The sequence below is a fragment of the Lutra lutra genome, chromosome 16 (genome assembly GCF_902655055.1).
Source record: "Lutra lutra chromosome 16, mLutLut1.2, whole genome shotgun sequence".
NCBI lineage: Eukaryota > Metazoa > Chordata > Mammalia > Carnivora > Mustelidae > Lutra > Lutra lutra.
Window position 1 is genome coordinate 33,092,565 of NC_062293.1, and position 27,810 is coordinate 33,120,374.

Here is a 27,810-nt window from a genome sequence, read left to right on the forward strand (position 1 = left end):
ATATATATTATTAAACCTTTGGTTTCACGGGGTGCCTGGGTGGCTCAGTGGGTTAAAGCCTCTGCCTTCGGCTCAGGTTGTGATCCCCCTGGGATCGAGCCTCACAGGGCTCTCTGCTCAGCAGGGAGCCTGCTTACTCCTCTCTCTGCCTGCTTCTCTGCCTACTTGTGATCTCTGACTGTCAAATGAATAAATAAAATCTTAAAAAAACAAAACAAAACTGTGGTTTCAGGGATATCTTGTTCAAAACACAGATGAAGTAAATAGTGGGATTACCCACTACAATCAGGCCCAGAACTAAAGGGTGAAATGCCTGGTGTGCCAGTGAATGATTTATGAACCACATAACTTCATAGGCTCTAAGCACTGGAAAATACTGATAACAGGCCCTTAAATGACCATGCATGTACTCCCCAGTAAGAGCATTAGAGTTTTTTCAGGAAACAAAAACAAAAAAGAAAAAACAAAACAAAAAGAGAAGCCTCAGGCATGGTATAAAAAGACTCCCACCAGGGCGCCTGGGTGGCTCAGTGGTTAAAGCCTCTGCCTTCAGCTCGGGTCATGATCCTGGGGTCTTGGGATCGAGCCCTGCATCGGGCTCTCTGCTTGTCAGGGAGCCTGCTTCCTCCTCTCTCTCTGTCTGCCTGCCTCTCTGCCTACTTGTGATCTCTATCTGTCAAATGAATAAATAAAATCTTAAAAAAAAAAAAAAAAAAAAAGACTTCCACCTGTTCCCGCAAGGGGCTTGCTTAGTTTCAAGCAGACTCCCCACTGGGCGGGGAGCCTGAGGTGGGACTTGATCCCAGACAGAACCTGAGGGGAAGGCAAACGCTTCACCAACTAAGCCAAACCATGCGTCCCTGTACAAACCAGTATAGTTAATAATACTGCACTATTTGAATATTTGAAAGTCACTAAGAGTATATCTTAAACGTGCTTTAGGATCATCACACAGACAAAAAATTCTATACGTACAGTGACATGTTAACTAGACATTGTGGTTATCATTTTGCAATACATACAAACATGGAATCATGTTGTACAACTAATATAATGTTTATGTCAATTACAGCAAAACTTTTTCAAAAAACTTAAAAATTTATATATTCACAACCAAAAGTTAAAATTCAATAGAAAACTTCACAATAGGGACGCCTGGGTGGCTCAGTTGGTTAAGCAGCTGCCTTCGGCTCAGGTCATGATCCCAGCGTCCTAAGATCGAGTCCCGCATCGGGCTCCTTGCTCGTCAGGGAACCTGCTTCTCCCTCTGCCTCTGCCTGCCATTCTGTCTGCCTGTGCTCGCCCTCTCTCCCTCTGACAAATAAATAAATAAAATCTTTAAAAAAAAAAAAACAAAAAAACTTCACAATAAAAAGTAAATAGCCCCGACCAATAATACAAACTGATGAGAAATTAAAAAAAAAAAAAAAAAAAAAAAAAGGAGAACTACAAGGATTAATTTCGGAGGTCCAATATCTAACTAAAGAAAGTTCTAGAAAGACATGACTGCAGCAAAGCCGGAGAGAAACAATTTATATATAAAATACAATTAATAGAAACACCTGGGTGGTTTGGCAGGTAATCGTGGGGCTCTTGTTTCCGGCTGGGGTTGACTTACTAGAACTCCATCGCTCTGGGCCTGGAGCCTAAATAATTCACTAAGATTGTCTCCTTCCTCTAGCGCTCTCACTCTCTCTAAAAGCAAGCTTCAAAAGGACAAAAACCCCATCTTGAAAAACAAATTTCCACACATAAAACATTCCCACACACGACCAGAAACAAATACCGCTAAAACTCAGAAAAACAATGCTTGAGAACTCAGTACCTGCTAACTTCCTTTATAAAGAAGGAAATTCTTTAAAAAAACTTAAACCAGGGAATGCCTGGGTGGCTCAGTGGGTTAAATAAGCCTCTGCATTCGGATCAGGTCATGATCACAGGGTCCTGGGATCCAGCCCCACATCGGGCTCTCTGCTCAGCAGGGAGCCTGCTTCCCCCCTCCTCTCTCTGCCTGCCTCTCTGCCTGCTTGTGATCTCGCTCTGTCAAATAAATAAGTAAAACCTGTTAAAAAAAAGAAAGAAAGAAAGGAAATGAAAAAAAGAAGGAAAAAGAGAAAGAAAGAAAAGAAAAGTAAGAAGAAAAGAAAAGAAACTCCAAACCGGGACGCTTGCAAGGCTCAGTGGGTTAAGCAACTGGCTTCAGCTCCTGTCATGATAGGAGCGTCCTGGGAAGCATCAATCTCCTTGTACAACAAGGAGCCTGCCTCTCTCGTCTGTGAAATAAACAAATGAAACCTTTAAAATTAGAATCAAACTACCAGAAGGTAAACACCAAAAATAGTGTAACAACACCTAAAAAACAGTCAGCTAAAAACAACAAAGATGCAAAACCACTAACCTTATACATGAAGAAATAAAGACAAACCACTCAGATGGCACCCCTTCCCTCTCACCTTCCTAAAAAGAAAGGTGGAACGATCATCAATGACCAAAGGCAATTGCAAAGAAAACAACACCCAAAGCCAGTTTCACGCTCAGAAAGGGGTACTACGTCTCCTCCTCGTGGTTTGAGGTACTCTACACATTCAGAGAAACTTCTCTAGTAACAAACTATAGAAATGATCCCTGAAAGTATAGTCTTACTTTCAAACACACGGCCTCGGTAAGTCAATGGCGTCCGCACACTTTGTACGCATGGTGATATTTTTGTCAACTCATCTGCCAACTCACGCATCTTATTTTATATTTCCTGACAATTCGGTCAAATAGCAAAGTTTAAAACACCATTTTTTTCGCCTGTAAATCTTCCAGCAACACTTAAATCAGTAACAAATCTCATTAGCATGCGGCTTCCTAGCAGCGAATCACACGCTGTATGCCTCTGACTCCAACCCGGAGGGATCAGTATTGCCCCGCCCACCACGCCCGGCACGACCTGGGTCTCGGTAGGTAGGGTGGCACCGCCCGACTCTAGGCTAAAAAAATGTTGACGCCACAGGTCAGCATCGGACTGTCTCGCTTGCTACAAACGTCCGCTGACTTGAAGAGACCAGTTCCCTTTCCCCTGAGAGAAAGGCGGAAGGAGGAGGCAAAGAGAGAGGTAAGAACTGGTGTACACTTCTAATACCACATAATAATAATCATAACCACGATGATTTATTGAATACCTACTTGATAACATTTTGATCCGTTGTTTCATTTCATCGTCTAAACAACTGAAGAAGGGTGTCATTACTTCCTCGTTCTTATGCAGGCTATAACGTCATACAGCTGGACAAACCTAGGTATGTCTGGTACCAAATCAAATCCGGATTCTTTCTCGTAAGACAAAGTGGTCTTCCTCAGGAGGTCTAGTCTCCAATCAAATTAATTTCTCTAATAAAGCACTAAATACATTATCACTTAAAGTTCAGTCCTGAATGTTTCACCTTTCTGGCTTGTAGACCTCAGAAGCAGCCTGTTTGTCTGTGGCAAAAGTTAATCCCAGTTTCTCCTCAAAGAACACATGTACCGGGGCGCCTGGGTGGCTCAGTGGGTTAAGCCTCTGCCTTCGGCTCAGGTCATGATCTCGGGGTCCTGGGATCGAGCCCCGCATCAGGCTCTCCGCTCAGCAGGGAGCCTGCTTCCTCCTCTCTGCCGGCCTCTCTGCCTACTTGTGATCTCTCTCTCTCTCCCTCTCTCTCTCTCTCTCTCTCTCTCTGTCAAATAAATAAATAAATAATCTTATTTAAAAAAAAGAACACATGTACCTTATATATGAAGTGTGTAATTTTTATCACTAAACTTCTAAAAATACTTTCCCCCCACATCTTCTAGGATGCCAGGAAGCACAGTGCCATCTAGACATGTGGTTTTCTGAACCAACCACATTTTTCAGGGCTTCATAGTAACATGACTAAAAAGCATGAGATTCATCTCATCTAACCACTTCTAACACAATCTCCTCAGAGACAGTCAGATGCTCTGTACTTAAATTCTGTCAGAAAGGGACAGTGTTTGGGCAATCTGCCCAGGTCTGAGACATATCCCCATTTTCTTATATATTGAAGTTATAAAGTGCCTTCCAATCACTTTCATCCAAGAGCTTGTCTCTGGTCTGGACCCTTCCATATCTAACACTTTTCCATTGTCCATTCCTCCAGCATTTCTAGGAACCCCTCACCATCCATGCCATATGGATGGCCTCTTAAGAGCACACTCTCCAACTGCATGTGGTCTATCACTCCAGCACATTCAGTTTTTTTAAAGATTTTATTTTTTAAGTACTCTCTACACCCAATGTGAGGTTTGAACTCACAACCTGAAATCAAGAGTCACATGGTTCACTGACTGAGCCAGCCAGGCACCCCCAACTCAACTCTTTTTCTTTGTTAAGGTCCTGGCCTAAATATAGCTTCCTGTAAGACTTTTCCCTTGAGTACTCCCCAGACAAGGAGGCTGAGATGTAGGTACTTCTTTGCCTCCTGTACTTCTCAGTACTTTAATTACTTTTGTCTGCTGCTTGTACTGGGTTATACTCCTGGAAGGCATAGGCCACACATCTGTCCTTGGTGTTGTTCTTTTTCTTTTTTTCTTTAAGATTTTATTTATTTATTTGAGAGAGAGAGAGAAAGAGAGAACGCACAAGCAGGCGGAGGAGCAGTTAGAGGGAGAAGCAGGCCTCCTGCTGGGCAGGGAGCATGACACAGGGCTCAATCCCAGGACCCTGGGATCATGATCTGAGCCAAAGGCAGATGCCTAACCAACTGAGCCACCCATGTGCCCCTGATCTTGGTGTTCTAACCTCACGGGTCAATTAATATACATATAATTAAAAATGAATAAAATCTGGGTTGAGGTTTCTAGAACTCAGGAACTCATCTTTTGGGTTTTAGAACTCATATAATCTATATAACTGAACTAAGTAGGATACAATCAGGAAACATTTTTTCCCCATTTTACTGCCCTCAAGTCAAGTATGCTCTTTTGGTTGGATCTCCTTTTCCCTCTCCGGAGAGGTATCTCAGGCAGATTCCACAGTCTTTAAGTCACTCTGAGGCCTTCAAGCACAGTCTCATTTCAGGTAATAAATTGTCCAGTTCTATTGAAATCAAAACCTCTTCCTTGCTCTTCCACTCCTCTGATTTCAAGGCTGTTTCTGGCAACTCTAGAGCTGGACGGGGAAGACCAATAAGATGACAAGTGGAGGGGAAGACCAATAAGATGACAAGGGTCAAGGCCTTCAAACATAGCTGATCCTCTTTGTAGCTTTCGGCCTCTTCCTAGTGCCTGCTCTTTCGTGGGAGGGGTTAGTGGACCCTTCAGGTAACTCCACTCCACTTCACAGTACCCTAATGTGGCCAGTGCCCTCTCCTGCTGACTTCTTGCTGTTTCTCCAGCCTCTGTTGGGATTCTTCCTGCCTTCATAGTGTGAAGTCCTTTAGATGATTCAGCTACCCTCTACAGAGTCTACTTACCCCACTAAGTGGTGGAAGTGTGTAGCTAATCCAACTGCTGGTCTCTCATGTTTACCCAGTCATCAAGGGCTGCTATTAGGAAGGAGGCAGATGGCAGTCCTCCTGACCTCTAAATTCCAGGTAACATGCCAGGTTCTCTTCACACCACCTTGGCGGCAGCTGGCAAGGGCTGACATTCCTACTGTTCAGCAGGCTGAGACACAGACTCCCAACTATCCTGCTTGCAAGTTCTACAATTCTCTCCATGACGTTCACCTGAAGGACCTCTTATTTGGTTTGAAGCTGGGAAGGAGGGGAAAAGCCACAGCTTTCTATTCCTGTGAAATGTCTTTTAGAGAATCGTTTCTACTGACACTCCCACCACTACCCCATTGCCTTCTCCTAGATAGGCCTGAGGTAGATGATGGAGTTAAAGGTCCAAGGACCATTTTGGCCATCTCCTAAGAAGCTCTGGTTTAGACCGTCAGGGAACTTGTCACCTTGTCACCCCTTGTTCTCCACTCTGAAGCTTTAGATGAAATTCCCAGACACAGTTGAAATCCTGCTTCATATCCAGTTACACATGTCAACCCCATCACCTGCTGTAGCTTAATGGCAAGAATTTGAAGATGCAGAATGTTCAGATGTCTAAGATATAAATATTCTAATACTCTGCTTTTCACAATGGAGAGTGTGGATACAAGACAATAGAAGTCACAGCATACCTAAGCTGAACATCTATTTTTGTTTGTTTATTTGTTGTCTGAAAGAGAGCTTACACATACACAGAGGGAGAGGGAGAAGCAGACTCCCCGCTGAGCAGGGACCCCCCCCAATGTAGGGCTCAATCCCAGGACCCTGGGATCACAACTGGGCCCAAAGGCAGATGCTTAACTGATTGAGCCACCCTGGCACCCTCTGAACATCTATTTTCATGGTAACATGCACATGAATGTGTTATGGAATAAAATGCAAAATTTTGAGGGGAAAAAAAAACCAACAGGACCTTTCAAATAAATTACTGACCTCACTCTCAGCTACTTCATCCATAGACTCTAGGGGTGGTACATGGAAACATTTGAGAACTTTCTGAATGAATTATTTTGTGGGATACTTGGATCCTGCAAAAATTGGAGTTACCTTTCTGGAAGTCCTCAGGAGTGCTTATGAAGTAAATGGAGAAACACTGCAGTGAAATTAGGTCACCCTGACTGTTTCACAAACAGCGGAGAGAAGTTTCATAACCTCTCTTTATACTAAGAAGGAAGACAAGGAATTCAACAGGACTTCTGGTTACTCAAACAACAACAAAACGAAAACAGGTCTGAATCTGTAGATCAAGGGCCAAACACCAGCAGAGGTTTTGTCCATGTATGGTTTAGTGTTTGTTCTTTTGGAGGTTGCCTGAGCTACATTTGCTATTTCCATCTGCCTTGTGGGCTGAGCTGCCTGTAACGTCCAGCAGAAAAAAACCCTGGAAACTAAAGCACCAAGTTCCTGGGAGGAGCAAAGAAGGGGAGAGCTGTGAAAGCTGCTCTAGTCACTCCACCACAGGCTTCAGAAAACTGATTAAAGGAGAAAAGGGAATTAGGCAGAATTAAAAGTGGATGGCTGGGGCCTGAGGAGAAATCTGGAGTCTAACAGTTGGAAGACCTTATGGTTCCCTAGCACAAAACAAAACGGTCTCCAAACAACAATTTAAGACCTCTACTGAGCAATATAACTGCCCTTGTAGGGAAAATTTCATCTCAAATTTAACTTTCAATTTCCCCAAGAACTCATAGCTTTATCAAGTACCTGATTTTCCTTCCAAAACTATTCAGAAATGTGAATCAAGTTGCATCTGCAATTTTAACACAGTGCTTACCTTTCTTAAGAATCTTCTTCACTTTCATATAGTTCCCTTGTTTGACATATTCATGAAGTTGAGCTTCCAAGGAGTCATTTCTTAAGGAACCAAGCTGAACGGGACAGGGAACTGGAAGATGAACAGCCCGAGACATCCTGTTTCAAAAGAAAACAACATGCTTATTTTAACTCAGTCAGGCCTTCTGGCTAAGATCAAGTACAGAAATGCAATGAAGCAACCTAGATTCTTTTACATTCATTTCCCTTCTTGTCTACTTTCATTTATAATGAACATGATTAGGGGAACAGTTACTGAAACTACAAGATTTTTAAAAAAGATTCTATTTATTGGGGCCTCCTCGTCTCTCTCCACCTACCTCTCTGCCTACTTGTGATCTCTGTCAAATAAATAAATAAAATCTTTAAAAAAAAGATTTTATTTATTCGTTTGAGAGAGAGAGCATGACTGGGTCAGAAAGGCAGAGGAAGAGGGAGAAACAGACTCCCTGCTGAGCAGGGAGCCCAGTGAGGGACTTGATCCCAGGACCCTGAGACCATGACCCGAACCAAAGGCAGACACTTTACCAACTGAGCCCCCCAGGCACCCAAAACTCTACAAGATTAATGTTTATTCTCAATATTATTGGTAAATTGAAAAACTGAATATATTTAGCACTAATTCCTAGGACTAAAAAGTGGTGGCTACTGGGAAGTAAAATTAGAAATATGTTTATCATTAAGAAAACTAGGAGCCTATTAACTTTGAAAGGTTAGTACATAAATGCAGTCACTATGTGGGGCTGTAGAGAGGATAATGTAGTGGGTTAGCTTCACAGTTCAGACTCTAGTCTTGGCCCTGTCACCTCCTTAACTGTGACCTTGGAGAAATTATTTAACCTTGATAGGCCTCAATTTCTTCATACATAAAACTGGAGATAATAATAACCAGAGGGCTGCTGAGAGACTTCAATGAGCTAGTATCTGTAAAGCGTTTAGAACTGTGCCTGGCACCAAGCCCTGTGTAGTTGTTAGCTGTTGGTATGCACAGTAAAATCCATACAGAGAAATTTTAACTTTCCACATGTGGCATACACACCTGACTATCATACAATCAAGTGTTTGTGGAATACCCGCCATGTGTCCTCAAACGTGACAGGTTCTATGTAAGACGCCTAAAATTGGATCCCTGCAATCACAATGCTGGTATATAGCCAGGCAGACATGAGGTACTATGTTGGTGCTCCACAGACAGGGGATAAGAGAGGGAAGTCCCATCCCCATGAATCAACAAACATGCATATCGGTCATAACTAAGTATTACATGGAGAGACACAGAGGGTGTGAAAAAGGTGAAGAGCAAGAAAAAGCCAAGAAGGCTAACACATTTGGTGGGTCTTCAACAGCCAGGAAGCTCGTGTCAGAGTTTCTTTCCTTTAAAAGGATGAATAATATTCCATTGTATGTATATACCACGTTTTGCTTATCTGTTTATCCATCAATGACACCTGGGTTGATTCTACCTTTGACTATTATAAATAACACTGCTATGGACATTTTAGGGTACAGTATCTTTTCAAATCCCCGTTTTCAATTCTTTTGGGTATATACCCAAAAAGGATTAGTGGATCACATGATAATTCTTCTTGCACACTCCAAGCCCAGTACAGAGCCCAATGTGGGGCTTGATCTCACAACCCTGAGATCATGATCTGAGCCGAAACCAAGATTTGGATGCTTAACCGACTGAGCCACCCACACATCCCTCACTTGGTAATTCTATGTTTAATTTTTTGAGGAACTGCTATACTCTTTTCTATACTGGCTAAACCGTTTGCATTCTCACCACTAGTGCACAAGGGTTCCAGTTTTTCCAGATCCTCACCAACGTTGTTATTTCCTGATTTTCCTCTTTTTTTTTTTTTTTTAAGAGATTTATTTATTTATTTGGGAGAGAGAGAACTGGCAGAAGGGACAGAGGGAGAGGGAGAGAGAATCTCAAGGTTAGATCCCATGACTTGAGATCATGACCCGAGGTGAAACCAAGAGTGGACCCTAAACCCACTGTACCACTTAGGTGCCCCTGTTTTTTCCCTTAATAATAGCTATCTTAATGGTTCCTGATCTCTTTATTTTTACTTACATTGCACAAATACATAACAATATTCTTGGTATGGAAAGTTCAAATAATGGGGCACCTGGGTGGCTCAGCCGGTTAAGTGTCTGCCTTTATTTAGCTCAGGTCCTGATCTTAGGGTCCTGGGATCAAGCCCCATGTAGGCTCCCTGCTCAGTGGGGTGTCTGCTTTTCCCTCATCCCGCCCCCCCCCCCGTCCCCCACCCCGCTTGTGCGGGCTCTCTCTCAAATTAAATCTTGGGGGAAAAAAAGTTCAGATAAAACCTTGAGACCCACTTCAGTGGCATAGGATTATTTTTTTCTAAAGCTCCAGAATACACACATCCCTTGAGGAGTGAAGCGTGAATTGTGCTCATTATTTACACACTAACACTCACTCCCTTAGTATTTCTAATCTTTCTTTTTTTCCCCTGGTAGCTATCAGAACGTATCCTAAGTGGGGGCACCTGGGTGGCTCAGTCGTTGACCACCTGCCTTCAGCTCGGCTCATGATCCCAGGATCCTGGGATCAAACCCAACACCGGGGTCCCTGCCTGGTAGGAAGCCTGCTTCCGTGTTGCAGCTTTCCGCTGTCTCTGACCATCAAGTAAATAAAACCCTTAAAACAAACAAAAACCCAACTTATACTAAAAGACTGGTCTCTAAAGAATAGTGGACCTTAAAATATTACCAAGATTCACAATCAATACTTGCAGTATTTTTTCTTTTCTAAGAAACTTCACTTTAAAGCCTACAAGCAAAAAAGGAGAAAAAGAAGTGCCAAGAGCGCAAGCAAAAAAGAAAAAAAAATTAACACGTGACAAGCATAAATACCCTACACCAGCTCTCAAACCAAGCACCATCATCACAAATGTTCCAACTCATTAAACATGCAGAACTACGCACTGTTCTTGAGAAACATTTCTCAGGGGAAAGCGCGAACGCAGTCCCCCACTACCACAAATTATGCAGTCGAGTTTCCCACATTTGGGGAAATCGCAGGGGTCAGCACATCCGGAGTGCAATGAATGAGCCTCGCCCTGGGAAAACCACCTTCGTGATCATGGTATCTCCCCTGCCAGGTAAGTATGAATTAGAGGCGGTGCCTGACTCTCCACCCTGGTCTGCAACACACTACACAGTTATGGTCAATTACATTCCAAGTTCTTTAGACCTTCGGTTCCAAACTGCAAGGTTATTCACATGACATGACCAGCGTACACCAGTGGATATGTAGTGGAAATTCTGCCTCGTGAAGAATAAGCTCGAACACGCAGTCACCGCGGTCTTCATCTCCATATGCCCGCCTCTTGTCCCTTGTCACTCTGACGTCACTTTGCTTGTTGGAGAAACGGATAAATTCGTTCTGGTCAGGCTTTGAAACAATTTAAGAGACAGTCACCGACAGTTGTGGCTGGGAGGTTTTAAAATTCTCTACCTTCTCGGGCGTACGTAAGTAAAAGTTCTGGCGCGTATTTGTTACGGGTCTGAATTCTGCGCTGTAGGGCAGGGCAGTTTGGAAGGCGGTGGCCTGCGGTCCGCGGAGGGCAACACCAAATAGATTACGCTGGTCTGAATCACTGTTCCTCTCTGGGTCATACCCTCAGCCTCTATTTCCCTAAGTTGTTAAGCAGTAATACCGCCTGCCTACCTCCCAAGGTTTCTGTGAGGATGGAATAAGAGAAAGCAGGTGAAATGCAGCCTCGAGTCCCTCACCCCCACCAAGCCACGCTCCATGACAGGTGGCCGGTGTAGTTGGGGAGTCAAAGCCGGCTTCCCCAAGATTTGAGTTTGCAGTTTTCCGCGCAACGGGAAGCAGCATCGGACCTGGATTTGGTAACAAACCGAGTGGCCCTCCCTTCCTTTTAGACAACAGAAAGAGAGGGTTTTGTTGTTGTTGTTTTGTGTCTACCACCTCCCACCCCCGCCTTTTCTGCCCAGGCTGGGTAGGTGCCCCAGGCAAAACAATGGTGTTTACAGAAACTGTGTATCAAAGGCTTTGATCCTGTAGAGGCAAAACTTTATCTCTGCTCTGTTAGCATCTCCGGCTGGGCATGGGAATTTAACTGCCATCCACAGTTTAACAGGTAAAAGCATAAAAAATTTATTAAATTTACAGTTTTAAATTTACCTAACGCAGAAGCTCTTAAAAAGAAATGAAAACCCAAAGAGATGGCAAAACTAAATGCTTTCATATTAGGTTGAACAAAGAGAGACAATTGTGTTTTCTCCCCCACCACCCCACTTTTTTTTAAATTTTGAGGCAATTGTGGAAAAGTAACATGGGGGGGGTTACATAAACATGAATTCTTTTTATCAAGGTGTGTACAAAATTCTCTCGGGTTTGACCTCCCTTCTCTGGGAACATTTATTTTCCTTTGGTATAGGGAGGGCATCTTTTACATGGGAATTTTATCTCCTAATCTCAGGAAGGAAAGGGTAGATTAGGACCTACCCTTCTATCTGCTGTTTTTCTAGTGCTTTTGGCTCAAAGGAATCCTTATGCCAAAGTGGCATGTTTTGGGATGGCATATTCTGAAACCCTTCAGTGATATTTCCCTTTTAGTACATATGATTTTTTTTTTTTAAGATTTTATTTATTTGACAGACAGAGATCACAAGTAGGTAGAGAGGCAGGCAGAGAGAGAGGAGGAAGCAGGCTCCGCGAGGAGCAAAGAGCCCGATGTAGGGCTCTATCCCGGGATGCCGGGATCCTGACCTGAGCTGAAGGCAGAGGCTTTAACCCACTGAGCCACCCAGGTGCCCCAGTACATACAATTTTTTAAAAGTTATCTCTGAGCACAACATGGGGCTTGAACTCACAACCCCAACATCACAGTTTCATGCTCTACCAACTGAGCCAGCCAGGCACCCAGAACATGTGATTTTTTTAAATAAACATTTTAAAAATTTATTTATTTGACAGAGAGAGACACAGCTAGAGAGGGAATGCAAGCAAGGGGACTGGGAGAGGGAGAAGCAGGCTCAGTCAGTTAACTGTCTGCCCAGAGCTCTGGTTGTGATCCCAGGATCCGGGGACTGAGCTGCCTGTTTGGCTCCCTGCTCAGCGGAGAGTCTGCTTCTTCTTCTCCCTCTTCCCCTCTGCTCTGCTTTTTCTCTCTCTCCCTATCTCTCTCAAAAAATACAATCTTGGGAAAAAAAAGTAAAATTTTTGAGGGTATTTTAAATTATTACAATAGTGATAAATGTCCCTTACAGATAATTTGGAAAAGACAGAAAAGTATTTTTAAAACATTAAAACAAAATCCTGCTATAAAATTACCACTATTAACACTTTCATATTAAACATGGTGATTTCAATATGAATAAAAATTTTAATAGGATGATACTTCACATGCTGCTTTATGTTTTCCACTCCTTTTGCTATATACATTGAGTCACAGATAACTGTACAATCAATATTCTGTTGCTTCTAGTTTACTGCCACTGTTCATATATATGAAAAACCTTGTCAATATATCTTTGTAAGTAATTGATGATTTCTTGGGGTTATTTTTATTTATGTATTCAATTAAAAAAATGTTTTTAAGTAAACTCTATGGCAGCATGCAGCTCAAACTCATGAACCCGAGATCAAGAGTCGCATGCTCTACCAACTGAGCCTGCCAGGCATCCTTCTTAGGGTAATTTTTAGTAGTTTTTCCCTGTTATTTTACAGTCATCTTAAGAAGTACCTTAAATTATTGTGGGGGGGGGGAGAGGTGACATGATACCTATTTTTAAGTTCTTTATTTATTTTTAAAGACTTTATTTGTTTGACCCAGAGAGATCACAAGTAGGCAGAGAAGCAAACAGAAGAGGGGAAAGCAGGTTTTCCGCTGAGCAGAGAGCCCCATGTGGGGCTCATCTCTTGACCCTGGGATCATGACCTGAGCCGAAGGCAGACGCTTAACCCACTGAGCCATCCAGGCGCTCCTATGTATGACTTTTTTTTTTTTTTAAGATTTTATTTATTTATTTGACAGACAGAGATCACAAGCAGGCAGAGAGGCAGGCAGAGAGAGGTGGGGAAGCAGGCTCCCGGCCAAGCAGAAAGCCCTATGCGGGGCTGGATCCCAGGACCCTGGGATCATGACCCACGCCAAAGGCAGAGAGGCTTTAACCCACTGAGCCAACCAGGCGCCCCTATATATGACTTTTTTAAAAAAGTAAACTCTAATTCCAACATGGAGCTCTGAACTCATGAACCTGAGATCAAGAGTTGCATATTCTGGCTGCTGAGCCAGCCAAGCACCCCCTATATGACATTTTCTTAAGATTTTGAGAGAGCGCGTGTGCACGTGAGAGAGAGGATGAGCATGGAGAAGCAGACTTCCTGGACTCTGGGCTCCATCCCAGGACCCTGGGATCATGACCTGAGCCAAAAGCAGACCCTTCACCAAATGAGCCACCCATGCGCCCCTATGACATTTTCATCCAGCAAAAAATTCACCTTTTTTCTTTGATTTTAAAAGTGCTTTCTTTAGGCACCTTGTCTTCAGTACCTAATTGTTTAAATCAATCCTGAATTCAGTGGTGGTTTGCTTGGACACCAGGTAGCTTCACAAGAGAAAGTTCAATGTTGAAATAATGCAATCTCTGACTAGTGAAGAAAAACCAGTCATTCCAGAAGATGGAGCAGGTGAATTTACCGAAATTAACAAAACAAGGCCTTCCTGGCTGACAAAACATAAACCGAGTACTAACGTTTAAAGTGATAAGAAAAAAAAATGATAGCAGACAGTATAGTAAAGTTTCCTTATCTCAACTTCCAATAAAAAGAGTGAAAGACCATTTATACTATACTTTTATCAACCCACTTAAAAAACAGGTAATCAATCCTCCACAAGAAAGGAAAAAGCTACTTGGTGGGTACCAACGTGGCTTAGTTAGCTTAACAACTACCTTAAAACCAGGTCATAATGATGGAGCCTCGACAACTACCTTAAAACCAGGTCATAATGATGGAGCCTCGAGATGGAAACGGCACTCCTGAACACGCATGGCACTCATGAACACGCACTCAGCTTAACAACTACCTTAAAACCAGGTCATAATGATGGAGCCTCGAGATGGAAATGGCACTTCCGTCCTCTGACCTTCTTACATAAAACCTTCCTACAAAAGCAATTATGTTAACAAGAAAAAAAACCTATTTTTGTAAACAGCCATACAGGGGAGAGCGCGAACGCAGTCCCCCACTACCACAAATTATGCAGTCGAGTTTCCCACATTTGGGGAAATCGCAGGGGTCAGCACATCCGGAGTGCAATGGATAAGCCTCGCCCTGGGAAAACCACCTTCGTGATCATGGTATCTCCCCTGCCAGGTAAGTATGAATTGAGAGCGGCCACAGCAATACCTGGTGCTGTGCACACCACTCAAAAGTTGGGGTCACTACTGAAACAACTCTAACTGGCCTTTATCTACAAACAGGGACACTCAACACCAGATTTTCGTGCTATGTATCTTGGTATTGGGAACAGCGGATAATCATGCACATCTTTCCAGGAAAACACAGTTTCAAAAGGCCCTGAGTCTTGAATCTACATACTCCACCTCCCGGCATAACGTCACGCGTGGTCGGCAGGGCAGAGCTGGCAGCTGCGACCCCTTGTGGCTGGCTTTGCAGACTAGGTCCTCCTCCCACTTGCCCCAACCTAATTTTCCTGAAAGAAATCCATCCCTCTCAACTTTTGGGGTAGCCGAAGGTCTTCAGATCTCCCGTACTCTTCAGCAAAGTGAGCTTTTAACCGCGAGCCAGCTTAGCTTCAGTCTCTCCAGAGATACTAATGCTCCACACCCGCTCGGCACCATTCCCTCCTATTCCAGGAGATGGAGGAAAAAGGGTGTCCAGGAGAAACTGTCCTGGCTACGTGTTAGCACGGTGTATTGCAGAGCAAGGGTTTTGGAATCCATGATCTTGACTGCCATTCAGTGTACACACTGCTCGACTCTAGATAAGCTTCTAGCCTCTGAATCTCTTCCTCAGTTTCTACAGAATGGGGAGGAACTATTCAAACAGACCTCCACCCAGCTCAGGACCCAGGCTTTGTCTCTTACCCCTCCCTACCCATGGTCTGCTAATTACACCTACCCCGCAAGGATGGAGTGCTTTCCTTGAGAGCAGTCTATATTGCAGCCTATATTGCTGCCTTACTTTTCTCTCTGCCTGGCATTTAGTTACCTCACCCACTAGACTGTGGGCCTCTAGAGCAGGGTTTTTTCCTGTTTGTTTCTTTGAAAATAGTCAAAACAACACAACATATAATTATTGCATATATTATTTTTTATTAATTTTATTCTAATTTTATTCTCTCATTAAAAATATATAGGAAAGGGCATCTGGGTGGCTCAGTTGGTTGAGGCTCTGCCTTTGGCTCAGGTCATGATCTCGGGGACCTGGGATGGAGGCCCCCATCGGGCTCTTGGCTCAGCGGGGAGCCAGCTCTCCCCCGCCCCCCGCCCACCTGCCTCTCTTCCTACTTGTGATTTCTCTCTCTCTGTCAAATAAATAAAATCTTTAAAAAAAAAAAAAAAGGCGTCTCTGGCCATAGGAAACGTTTTTAAAAGTATTTTTTAAATACTTTTTAAATTTTAAATTCTGCATCCCTGGAGCTCTCTGGAAAAGTTCAGATGAAAACTTAAAACATTTACTGAAAAGAAAATGTACATATACATTACATAGGCTGAATGCTGAGACCTCTTTCTCATATTCCATTTGGTTTCCAGGACCGTGGCAACCAAGCCTTTACTTTCTAGGATACTAGAAGTTTCCTCTGAAGAATATGATCACCATAAAACAAAGTCCCAAAGATGTCAGGCACGGGCTTTCAGAAAGACTACTATGCAGATTATTCTGCAGGCAAACAAATGTTGAACACCTCACCTTGGCCCTCAGAGCTTCCAATCCACTTGTTAATATAATTTAAAAATTCTGCATGACAGTCCATCTTATGAACGGCCCATTATTTATATAATCATTGCTCTGTTGCTGGACACATAGGTTGCTTCAGTTTCTCACTACACTAAATTCTGGATGATAGGCAGAGATGGCATATTGAATACCTATAAATAATCAAGGAACACTGAACTACCAAGGATGAACAGATGTCTGACAAAAACCTCCAAAATGAAAGCTAGTGGCTAAACCAACCAACCAAAAGACAATTTGGAGGAAAACGATTATACAACAGGAAGAAAACTAAAAACAAAAATAAATACTATCATTAAAATCTTCCGAGAGCTAAAAGACCTTGCATCTGAAAAATAAGTATAAGAAGCTACACAAATGGAAAATAAGAAAAAATTTAAAAAATAAAAAATAAGAAAAAAATTAAAAAAGAAATAAGAAAATAAGAAAAAAATTTAAAAAGAAATAAGAAAATAAGAAAAAAATATATGATTCTAAAACTAAAAAACTGAATATATGCATTGAGCAAAAAATATGAATAGAAGGAAAACAAAAGATTTTTTAAAATTGACCATGGTAGGGGTTATAAATTTACAAATATGGAAAGTCTCAGAAAATTAAAAACCAAGGAGGAGAAATCACCAATGAAATAATACAAGAGAATTTCTCAGCATGAAAGTTTGCTGGTTGAAAGAGCCCTTGTCGGGCACATGCTCCTGAATGTTTACAGAACCAATGTCCAGAATAGCCAAACTATGGATAGAACCTAGATGTTCATCAACAGATGAATGGATAAAGAAGATGTGGTATATATATACAATGGAATACTATGCAGCCATCAAAAGAAATGAAATCTTGCCATTTGCAATGACGTGGATAGAACTAGAGGGTATTATGCTTAGCGAAGTAAGTCAGTCAGAAAAAGAGAGCTATCATATGATCTCCCTGATATGAGGAAGTGGAGATGCAACGTGGGGGGTTTGGGGGGTAGGTAAAGAATAAATGAAACAAGATGGGATTTGGAGGGAGACAAACCATAAGAGACTCTTAATGTCACAAAACAAACTGAGGGGGGCCAGGGGGAAGGGGGTAGGGAGAGGATGGTGGGGTTATGGACATTGGGGAGGGTATGTGTTATGGTGAGTGCTGTAAAGTGTGTAAACCTGGCGATTCACAGACCTGTATCCCTGGGGCTAATAATACATTATATGTTTATTTAAAAATTTTTAAAAATTAAAAAAAAAAAAGAGCCCTTGTCAAGCACTCCATAAAATGAATGACTATAAGACACACTAAGGTACGTCATTAGGAAATTATAGAATAAAAGAAACAAAGATGATTCTTCAGCTTTTCTAAGAGACAATTAAAGATTAGTCACATATGTCACATTAAAAAGATCAGGAATCAGAAAGCCTTCTCAAAAACTTTTGGAGAGTAGAAGCCAATAAAGTGATATCTGACGTGATGAAGGAAAATTTAACTCCAACACAGAATTTGATTCTCATTTAAACTATAACCTAAACATCCTACCTCTGCAGTAGTAGGCTGGAAGAGTGATGGATATAGAGGCACCTGGCTGGCTCAACTGGTACAGCATACAAGTCTTGATCTCGGGGTCATGAGTTCAAGCTTCATATTGGGTGTAGAGATTACTTAAATAAATAAACTTAAAAAAAAAGTGATGGATTTACATAGGAGAAAAATAAAAGTAAAAAGATCTCCAGAAAGAATATCTGGTATGACTTTCTTTGTAGAAAACAATAGGATATTGGAAGGTGTGGGAAGAATTAGCAATTCCTAACTGAGCAGAAAGTAACCAAGTGAAAAAAGGTAAAATTAAACAGAGGAAAAAAAAAATGAAAGAGAGAAAAAACAAAAAACAAGTTTAAAGATTTTATTTATTTATTTGACAGAGAGAAAGATCACAAGCAGGCAGAGCGGCAGGCAGGGGTAGGGGGGCGCAGGGGAGCAGGCTCCCTGTTGAACAGAGAGCCTGATGTGGCGCTCAATCCTAGGACCCTGAGATCATGACCCAAGCCAAAGGCAGAGGCCTTCGGCCGAGCCACCCAGGCACCCCGAGAAAAAACAAAATTAAAGGAAAACGAATGACATTCAATGACAATGCTCTCCTGTGCATAATGTTTGTATAAGAGAAACATAAATACTCTGCTGAGCAGAGAGCCTGATGCAGGGCTTGATCATAGCCACCGATTAAGAAGTAGTGTAGAAAAAGTAGTTAACAAAATTCAGCACCCATTTATGATTTTTAAGAAATACTATCATCAGGCGCCTGGGTGGCTCAGTGGGTTAAGCCGCTGCCTTCGGCTCAGGTCATGATCTCAGGGTCCTGGGATCGAGGCCCGCATCGGGCTCTCTGCTCAGCAGGGAGCCTGCTTCCCTCTCTCTCTCTCTCTCTGCCTGCCTCTCCGTCTACTTGTGATCTCTCTCTGTCAAATAAATAAATAAAATCTTAAAAAAAAAATACTATCATCAGTTTGATAAACATCTATGAAAATCCTATAGCTAATATACTTCATGGTAAAAATATCTTCCTTCCAGATAAAGAACAAATCAAGAATGACTACTTTACCCACTTTTATCCAACAGTGTACTGGAGGTTCTTAGCTAGAGCTTAAGCCAAGGAAAATAAAAAGCCTTAGTTTGGAGAGAAAGAAAGAAAAACGTTTTTATTCACATATGACACAGTTTATGTAGAAAATCCTAAAGCATTTACCACCCCCCGCAAATCCTACTACACCCCATAATGGAATTTAGCAAAGTCACAGGATACAAGATTAATACATAAAAATCAACTAGATTTCTTTTTTTTTTTAATTAAAGATTTTATTTATTTATTTGAGAGAAAGTGCACTTGCGGGGGAGAGGGAGAAGCAGGCTCCCTGTTGAGCAAGGAGACCAATATGGGGCTTGATTCCAGGACCCTGGGATCATGACTGGAGCCAAAGGCAGCTGCTTAACCCACTGAGCCACCCAGGCGCGCCCAAAGCTCAATTGTATTTCTATGTACCAGCAAACAAACACTTAGAAAATGAAATTTTTAGGTCAAAGAAAGACAAATCCCACATGATTTCACTTATATGTAGAATCTGCAACAAAACAAAACTTAGATTCACCAATAGAACAGACTGATGGTTGGTTGTCAGAGGGGAGGTAGGTAAGGGGTGTAATGGATGAAGGAGATTAAGAAGCACAAAATTCCAGCTATAAAATAAATAAGACAGGGGGATGTAATGTACAGTATGGGGAATCTATATTATACGGGAATGTTAGTATTATATTAACTTTGTAAGGTCACAGATGGTAACTTGATTTATTGTGGTGACTTTTTCACATGTATACAAATGTCCAATTACTGTTGTACACCTGAAACTTATCTAATATTGTATGTCAATTATACCTGAATAAATAAAAGAATAAAAGAATGAATAAAAGAATAAAATACGACTTACAAGTGGCAAATACTTCACATTTTCTACCACTCACATTTCTTCCTGTATTTTCTTCTATCGCTCTACAGTCTACAACAATAGATGTAAGGAGCAAAATCGAAACATTTTCTTTCAAAGCCCCAAAGCCTTGCTAATATCCTTACCTTTCCAACTGAAGAGCTAACAAGTAATAAAGAAATGTGATTTAAAATTATCAAGGGGGGGCACCTGGGTGGTTCAGTCCTGTTTTGTCTCAGGTCATAACCTTGGCTTAGGGTCATTGGTTGGAGCCCTGCGTTCGGTAGGGAGTCTGAGTTTTTCTCCCTCTGCTCCTCCCCCCATACGTGTGCAAATGCAAGTGCTCTCTCAAATAAATAAATAAGTAAATCTTCAAATAAAATAAAATAACCAAAGGAACTGACTGAAGAACAGAAAATTGTTCCATAAATGTAATAAAAGGATAGAGAAAGGAAGGTACTGGGGTAGAGAATATCAGCCAAATCCTCAGTAAAAACCCGAGCACAAACATTATTTATTGAGGCAAGTATGATGAAATTGTAAGGAAAATCTGTGTCTTTTTAAAAATTTTTTTTCTTTTCTTTTATAATTTAATTTTATTTATTTATTTGACAGAGATCACAAGTAGGCAGAGAGGCAAGCAGAGACAGAGAGAGGGGGAAGCAGGCTCCCCATTGAGCAGAGAGCCTGGATGTAGGGCTGGATCCCAGTGTCCTGGGATCATGACCTGAGCCGAAGGCAGAGGCTTTATATAACCCACTGAGCCACCCAGGTGCCCCAAAATCTGTGTCTTATGATGGCCCACCAGGCCAGCAAAGGGGTCCCAGCCCCTGCCCCGGGCTCTTCCGGGTTCTTCTCTCTGCCCTGCTTCCCGCGCACCAATCTGGGGTCCTCCCCTGTCCCACTTCCCGCGTGCGCCAAGAGTAAAATATGCAGAAGTAGAAGGATCTAAATTACCTGCTTCGTGCTCAGGGTTCAGACTTCTGGAGATCACTCTCCTCTGAACCTGCCAGTGTCAAATAAATCTCCTATACTCCGAGATTTCCGAGTGCCGTTTGGTTCTTCTGTCAGTGATCCAGTTTAGGTTCCATAACAAAACAGCTAAACAAGTTTTACAAGTAGTATTCAGGGGGTCACCTCGCTGGCTCAGTAGGTAGAGCAAGCCAGTCTTCTGATCTGGGGCTGTGAGTTCAAAACCCATGTTGGGCCTACAGCTTACTTTATTTTTATTTTATTTTTTTAAAAGATTTTATTTATTTATTTGACAGACAGAGATAACAAGTAGGCACAGAGGCAGGCAGAGAGAGAAGAGGAAGCAGGCTCCCTGATGAGCAGAGAGCCCGATGGGGCTCAATCCCAGGACCCTGGGTTCGCGACCTGAGCTGAAGGCAGCCGCTTAACCCATTGAGCCACCCAGGCGCCCCCTACAGCTTACTTAAAAAAAAGGGGGGGGGCACCTGGGTGGCTCAGCGGTTAAGCCTCTGCCTTCAGCTCAGGTCATGATCTCAGGGTCCTGGGATCGAGTCCCACATCGGGCTCTCTGCTCTGCAGGGAGCCTGCTTCCTCCTCTCTCTCTCTCTCTCTCTGCTTGCCTCTCTGCCCACTTGTGATCTCTGTCAAATAAATAAAATCTTTAAAAAAAAAAAAAAAGTAGTGCTCTGGGGAAAGGAATGAGCAGGATGAGAAAGGGTGGATCAGGGGAGTGTTATGCAGGTTGGATCTTTCTGTATGATGCTTTTCACATGCATAACATTACTTTAATAAAATTATTAGGGGATAAAAACCAAGGTATAGGAGAAAACATGAAGTACTTTCACTAGCAGAGATTACACTATAGCCCAGTTCCTCATTTTGGGGAAATCTAAGGATACAGCTCGAGACATACCTGAAAAGAAACCCCTCTGAAATTGTTAACTACTCAGTTAAGTATAAGAGGTAAATAATAAACACCCAGCCTTCTTCAAAGTAATGTCTTTCACACTCTTAATCAACAAAGTGAAGACAGTCCCTTATATTATTTACCACCTTTATCAAACTCTGCCCTATGTGCATTTCTAGGTGCTCAAACTTTCCCTGAAATCTCTTCTTCCTATTCTTTTACAGTATATACCTAGGGAACAATCAAGTGCAAAAACAGATGCAGATAGCTTAAGGTGGCGCAAAGTGAGCCCTCCAGTGGTGGGCACAAGAATACACTACATTCGGCTAAAACAACTGGTACCAAGTGAACAGCCACACAAAGAATAATGGTCATAACACATCGTTATACTATCATAGATAACAGAATGATTATAGAAAGCCATACTGATGAACTAAAAGCCAAGCAATAACAAGCAAATCGTCTTTTCAAAGTAGAAGGTATCAGTGGAGAGTACAAACTCAGTCCCCCTCTACCAAAAATCATGCACTCCAGTTTTCCGTATTGGAGGAAATCACCGTGGTTGGTACACGTACAGTGCAATGACAAAAGGATGCACAATGTCCACCAAGAACCCATTTACATACTCTAAACAACATTTAGTGGTAACATATGACCGACTAGCTTTCTTGATATCATAAGTATGCAAAATAATAACTCACTAAAAGCATCTGCTACTAACACCAGAAAAAGACTACCAACTATGGAGAACACAACTTCAAGTACTACGCCAGCACCTAGTAAACCAGGAAAGGGAAAAAGTGCTTTTACCCAACATATCATAATCCTCTTTCTTTAAACAACATACACCAGGGGAAAGCGCGAACGCAGTCCCCCACTACCACAAATTATGCAGTCGAGTTTCCCACATTTGGGGAAATCGCAGGGGTCAGCACATCCGGAGTGCAATGGATAAGCCTCGCCCTGGGAAAACCACCTTCGTGATCATGGTATCTCCCCTGCCAGGTAAGTATGAGTTGAAAGAGTCGCCTGGCACCTCACCCTCAGATTCAAGTTACTTTAAAGATAGGATCACTTTTCTCATGGATCCTATTGACCCCGTTCCTTCTGAAATAGAGAGTCTCCAAGTCATAGTTACTAATTAGCAATATTTTGTACATCCGGATATTGCCAAAATCTATAAAATATATGCCCGGTATAATCACGACCAGCAGTCACCGGGCTTATTTACATATTCCACACCCTTTTTGCTGATCTCATTTAAGCCCTTCCTATTCCCTAGTTACTGGTGCTGTTTGAATGAAATTTAAAGGAAAAGACAAGCTACAATTTAAAGATAAACGACATAAATCAGTTCCTTCTTTCAAGGTGTGGGAGCTAATGATGTCCCTAATGTCTGGCGCAGTTCAGCAAGCCATGTAATTGAAAGATCAAGTCTAAAAAGATTAAATTTGGCAAAACTACATACGAAAATCCAGGGCATGTATTGCTAAGAATAGGTTGTTCAAGTATTCAGGCACAAGTACAAAATATGTTCTCTTTCAAATATACAGCAAATCACCACCCTTATTTGAAAAAGCTGTTGTATAAACACTAGTTCTAATTCTGAGGCGAGCTAACTAGGGGAAAGCTCATGAAGCGCCCCCTTCCTATATAGACATTGGGGAAATTCCCACGGGTTTGCAGAGCTGGAGTGTGACGATGGTCCTCACAACTGGAAACTGTCTGCTTGACCAGAATGTCTCCCTTCCCAGGCATCAATAAATCGTGTTTCTAAGTATCCTTAACCCCGCCCCTCCCCCCAAACCAACTCCCCCATGTTTTACACTTCAAGCTGTCATCCATTTCTTTTTCATGGCTGTCTCTGAAATCCAGAACAAGACTACTGGAGACTCCTTCCTACAAGAAAGTGCCAAGCCCTCCTTGCCTCATATTAGATTCTTCAAAGAGAGCAAATTCAGTATCAGGCAATGCTCAATAATCCAGTATTCCATATTCACATACGTTATTACTAGTCTTAATCCTATCCTTCTTTCTTCACTGTAAATTAAAATTGGAGTTTCCAAGTTCCAATAGTTCTTCAATTGTCTCTCCAAGATCACACCAGAATCACCTTATTTCCCAAATCTTTTTATTTTGCAGGACCTGTCTGGTGTTCTCTACCAAAACAAATTAGAGTTTCATACCATTTTTTTTTTCAGAGTTTTATATCTTTAAGATAATGCTGTTTTTAAAATTATTTTATTTTATTGATTTATTTGACATAAAGAGACACTGAGAGAGTGAACATAAGCAGGTTCTCCGCTGAGCAGGGAGCCTGATGCAGGGCTCGATTCCAGAACCCTGGGATCAAGACCCGAGCCAAGGGACACCCAGGGGGCTCATTCAGTTAAGCAACTGCCTTTGGCTCAGGTAACGGTCCCACTTTTCTGGGACTGAGTCCCACATCAGGCTCTTTGCTCAGCAGGGAGCCTGCTCTCCCTTTGCCTGCTGCTCCCCCTTTGTGTGCGGGCTCTCTCTCTCTGACAAACAAAATCTGGGGAAAAAAAAGTATAGTAAGGAAAAAAAAAAAAAAGACCTGAGCCAAAAGCAGACACTTAACAACTGAGCCACCCAGGCGCCTCTGTTTTTAAAAATCTTATTGAAGAACAGATGAAGAGAGATGGAGAGAAAAAAATATTGGGGCAGAGTGGAGAGGGGACTCTTGTGAGTTGCAACTATTCTTCAAATCTGACCATCTGACAGCAACCAGTTTGATTTTTACAGATTTTTCTCCCCAAAGAACTACTATATAATATATATGCATACATATCCATATACACACATAAACATATATATGTATATATGGTCTAATCCATACACAAAATATCTACATTTTATACTGTAAAATTAAAGATACCTTGAAATCTGCCAGGAACCACTCACATAAGGGAAAAGTGAAATGTCTATGAACTAGACTACAGTTACCATCAAAAGAACTCTTAAAATTCAAACTACCATTCTCAGATTTGTGACTAGCAGTGCTTTCTTTATTTTTTTTAAAAAATTATTTATTAGAGAGAGAGCATGAGAGAGAGAGAGAGAGCGCGTGTGTGCGCACACACCAGCAGCAGGGAGCGGTAGAGGGAGAAGCAGGCTCCCTGCGGAGCGAGGAGCCCAATGCGATGGGGAACACAATCCCAGGATCCTAGGATCATGACCTGAGTCAAAGAAGGTTAGCCAACTGAGCCACCCAGGCACCCCCAGCAGTTCCTTAGTTTGTTTGTTCTTTCTTTCAACATTTTATTTATTTATTTGACAGAGAAAGACACAGCAAGAGAGGGAACACAAGGGGCGCCTGGGTGGCTCAGTGGGTTAAAGCCTCTGCCTTCGGCTCGGGTCATGATCCCAGGGTCCTGGGATCGAGCCCCACATCAGGCTCTCTGCTCTGCAGAGAGCCTGCTTCCTCCTCTCTCTCTCTCTGCCTGCCTCTCTGCCTACTTGTGATCTCTGTCAGATAAATAAATGAAAAAAAAAAAAAAAAAAAGAGAGGGAACACAAGCAGGAGGAGTGGGAGAGGGAGACGCAGGTTTCCCCTGAGCAGGGAGCCCCATGCCGAGCTTGATCCCAGAACCCTGGAATCATGACCTGAGCCAAAGACAGATGCTTAACAACTGAGCCACCCAGGTGGCCCCCAGCAGTGCTTTCTTAAACAAGAAACACATAGCTCTTAAACCACCCATACTCTTCACAAGGCTAGTTCCAATATTTCACAAGAACTTATTACTGGTCTACTTATTAAAACATTCATCTGAGACAGTCTGCCTTAGGGCAAAAAGGTGACTTTCCCTCCCACACTGGTTAAGGAAGACATTAGTGCTATAATCCTCACAGGAGCCTTGCAAACCTTAGTATCCTCTGAAGAAAGCCACATTTCTTTGATTAGAAAAATATAAGGAAATACATGTTTGTTAAATAATAACATAAGTTAACACAGAAAAAGTGAAGAAGCTTTTTAGTTTATCTTACAAAGGCTGAAAAACTATTGCCAAAACCAGACAACGTAGATGTAATAGCCTCACAGATTAATCCCATGAACAAAAATGTCAACTACAATAACGACTTTATGAACTGGATCTAGTAGGATATTAAAATAACATACAAAATAACTAAATAGGTTTTATGCCAGGAATATAGAACTTAAGTACATAAAAGTATGATAGAAGTAGGCATATCACATAGGTGGGGACAAAGATTGATTAGCTCATATAGAGTGCATAGAAAATTGGCTACCCCTGAAAAGGAAAATATTACTTTCTTTCTCCTACTTTATCTTAAAAAAAAAAAAAACAAAGTTAAAATATCCAAATTAAATGATAAACCATATGTAGAAAAAAGCCAGGTTATTATGTTTATAATTTTGAAGAAAAGTCTTTTTTTCTTATTTAGTTAAGTAATCTCTACACCCAAGGGGCTCAAACTCATGACCTTGGGATCAAGTGTTACATGTTCTTTCAACTGAGCCAGCCAGGCACCTCCAAAGAAAAGACTTTTTTTTTTTTTTAAAGATTTTATTTATTTATTTGACAGAGAGAGATCACAAGTAGACAGAGAGGCAGGCAGAGAGAGAGAGGGAAGCAGGCTCTCTGCTCAGCAGAGAGCCCCATGCGGAACTCGATCCCAGGACCCTGAGATCATAACCTGAGCCAAAGGCAGCGGCTTAACCCACTGAGCCACCCAGGTGCCCAAGAAAAGACTTTCTTTTTTTTTTTTTAAAGATTTTATTTATTTATTTGACAGAGAGAGATCACAAGTAGGCAGAGAGGCAGGCAGAGAGAGAGGAAGGGAAGCAGGCTTCTTGCTGAGCAGCGAGCCCGATGCGGGACTCGATCCCAGGACTCTGGGATCATGACCTGAGCCGAAGGCAGCGGCTTAACCCACTGAGCCACCCAGGCGCCCAAGAAAAGACTTTCTAAGCCTGTTACCAAAGTCAGAATTAAGTACAAACTTTGACTACATTTGCGTACAACAAACATTAACAAAATAGAAAACCTCAAAGTTTAAATACAAATGACAGAATGGGAAGATATTTGCAATATATAGATTAGGCAGTATACAGATTAACCCGTATAATACAATATGCATATCAGAGAGGATAGGCAGCATATGGAATAAAAGCATGGGTTCTGATGTCAAAGCTGAGTAGAAAATTTGGCCTATACTAAGCACAACTAAATATTAGTTGTTGTTTCTGATAATAAAAAAAACATAGACCTGTTAAAAATATATATTTTATTTTTTTAAGATTTTATTTATTTATTTGACAGAGAACACAAGCAGGGGGAGCAGCAGAGGGAGAGAGGGAGAAGCAGGCTTTCTGCTGAACATGGAGTTGGATGTGTGGCTCGATCCCAGGACCCTAGAATCATGACTGAGCCAAAGGAAGATGCTTAACTGAATAAGCCACCCAGGTGCCCCTACAAATATATTTTTTTAAATTAAAGTACCTCTGTTACATATATATCTATGTATATATATATATATAATATGATTTTATATATTTCAGACAGAGAGAGCGTGAGAGAGCACATACAAGACCAGGGGTGGCGGCGGTGGGGTGGAGAGAAGCAGGTTCCCTGCTTAGCTGAGCAGGGAGCCTGACACAGAGCTCAATCCTAGGACCCCAGGATCAAGACCTGAGCCGAAGGCAGATGCTTAACCAACTGAGCCACACAGGTGCCCCTCAAGTACCTCAGGTATAAAGTGGGAAAGAATGTACAGATGTTTATAGCACCATTATTCACAACACCCAAGAGGTGGAAGCAACCCAAGTGTCCATACACAGATGTATGGATAAACAAAATGTGGTACATTTTGGATATTATTCAGATCTAAAAAGGGAGGAAACTGACACATGCTACAACATGGATACGCCTTTGGGACATTATGTGAAGTGAAATAAACCCGTCACAAAAAGACAAATACTACATGATTCCACCTCTGTAAGGTATCAAGAGTACTCAGACTCATAGAAACAGAGTAGAACGGTGATTGCCAGCAGCTGAGGGAAGGGGAAATGAGGAGCTGCTATTTAATGGGCACACAGTTTCAAGACAAAGTTTGCAAGATAAAAAAGTTCTGGAGATCAGCTGCACAACATTGTGAAGATGATTAACA

At 42.0% G+C, this 27,810-nt stretch overlaps 1 protein-coding gene and 4 non-coding genes across 10 annotated transcripts in view; all 5 read right to left on the reverse strand.

Annotated features, from left to right (window-relative positions):
- TEX14 (testis expressed 14, intercellular bridge forming factor) overlaps positions 1-27,810 on the reverse strand; it is a 128,443-nt gene that overhangs the window by 95,510 nt on the left and 5,123 nt on the right. For 4 of the 6 annotated variants that reach the window (XM_047707002.1, XM_047707004.1, XM_047707003.1 and 1 more), the window contains exons 2-3: positions 10,552-10,734; positions 7,303-7,439 (exon numbers count right to left, since the gene is read on the reverse strand). In XM_047707002.1, coding sequence (XP_047562958.1) covers positions 7,303-7,439; positions 10,552-10,694 — 280 coding nt within the window. In that variant the 5' untranslated portion in view covers positions 10,695-10,734. The remainder of the gene's footprint in view (positions 1-7,302; positions 7,440-10,551; positions 10,735-27,810) is intronic. The other 2 variants (XM_047707005.1, XM_047707006.1) reach the window with 1 other exon arrangement.
- Positions 2,424-2,641, reverse strand: LOC125088297 (small nucleolar RNA U3). The gene has a single exon (XR_007123684.1). It is a non-coding gene; the product is annotated as a small nucleolar RNA U3 (small nucleolar RNA).
- Positions 10,322-10,485, reverse strand: LOC125088274 (U1 spliceosomal RNA). Its single transcript, XR_007123669.1, has one exon. It is a non-coding gene; the product is annotated as a U1 spliceosomal RNA (small nuclear RNA).
- On the reverse strand, positions 14,569-14,732 carry LOC125088272 (U1 spliceosomal RNA). Its single transcript, XR_007123668.1, has one exon. It is a non-coding gene; the product is annotated as a U1 spliceosomal RNA (small nuclear RNA).
- On the reverse strand, positions 22,504-22,667 carry LOC125088271 (U1 spliceosomal RNA). Its single transcript, XR_007123667.1, has one exon. It is a non-coding gene; the product is annotated as a U1 spliceosomal RNA (small nuclear RNA).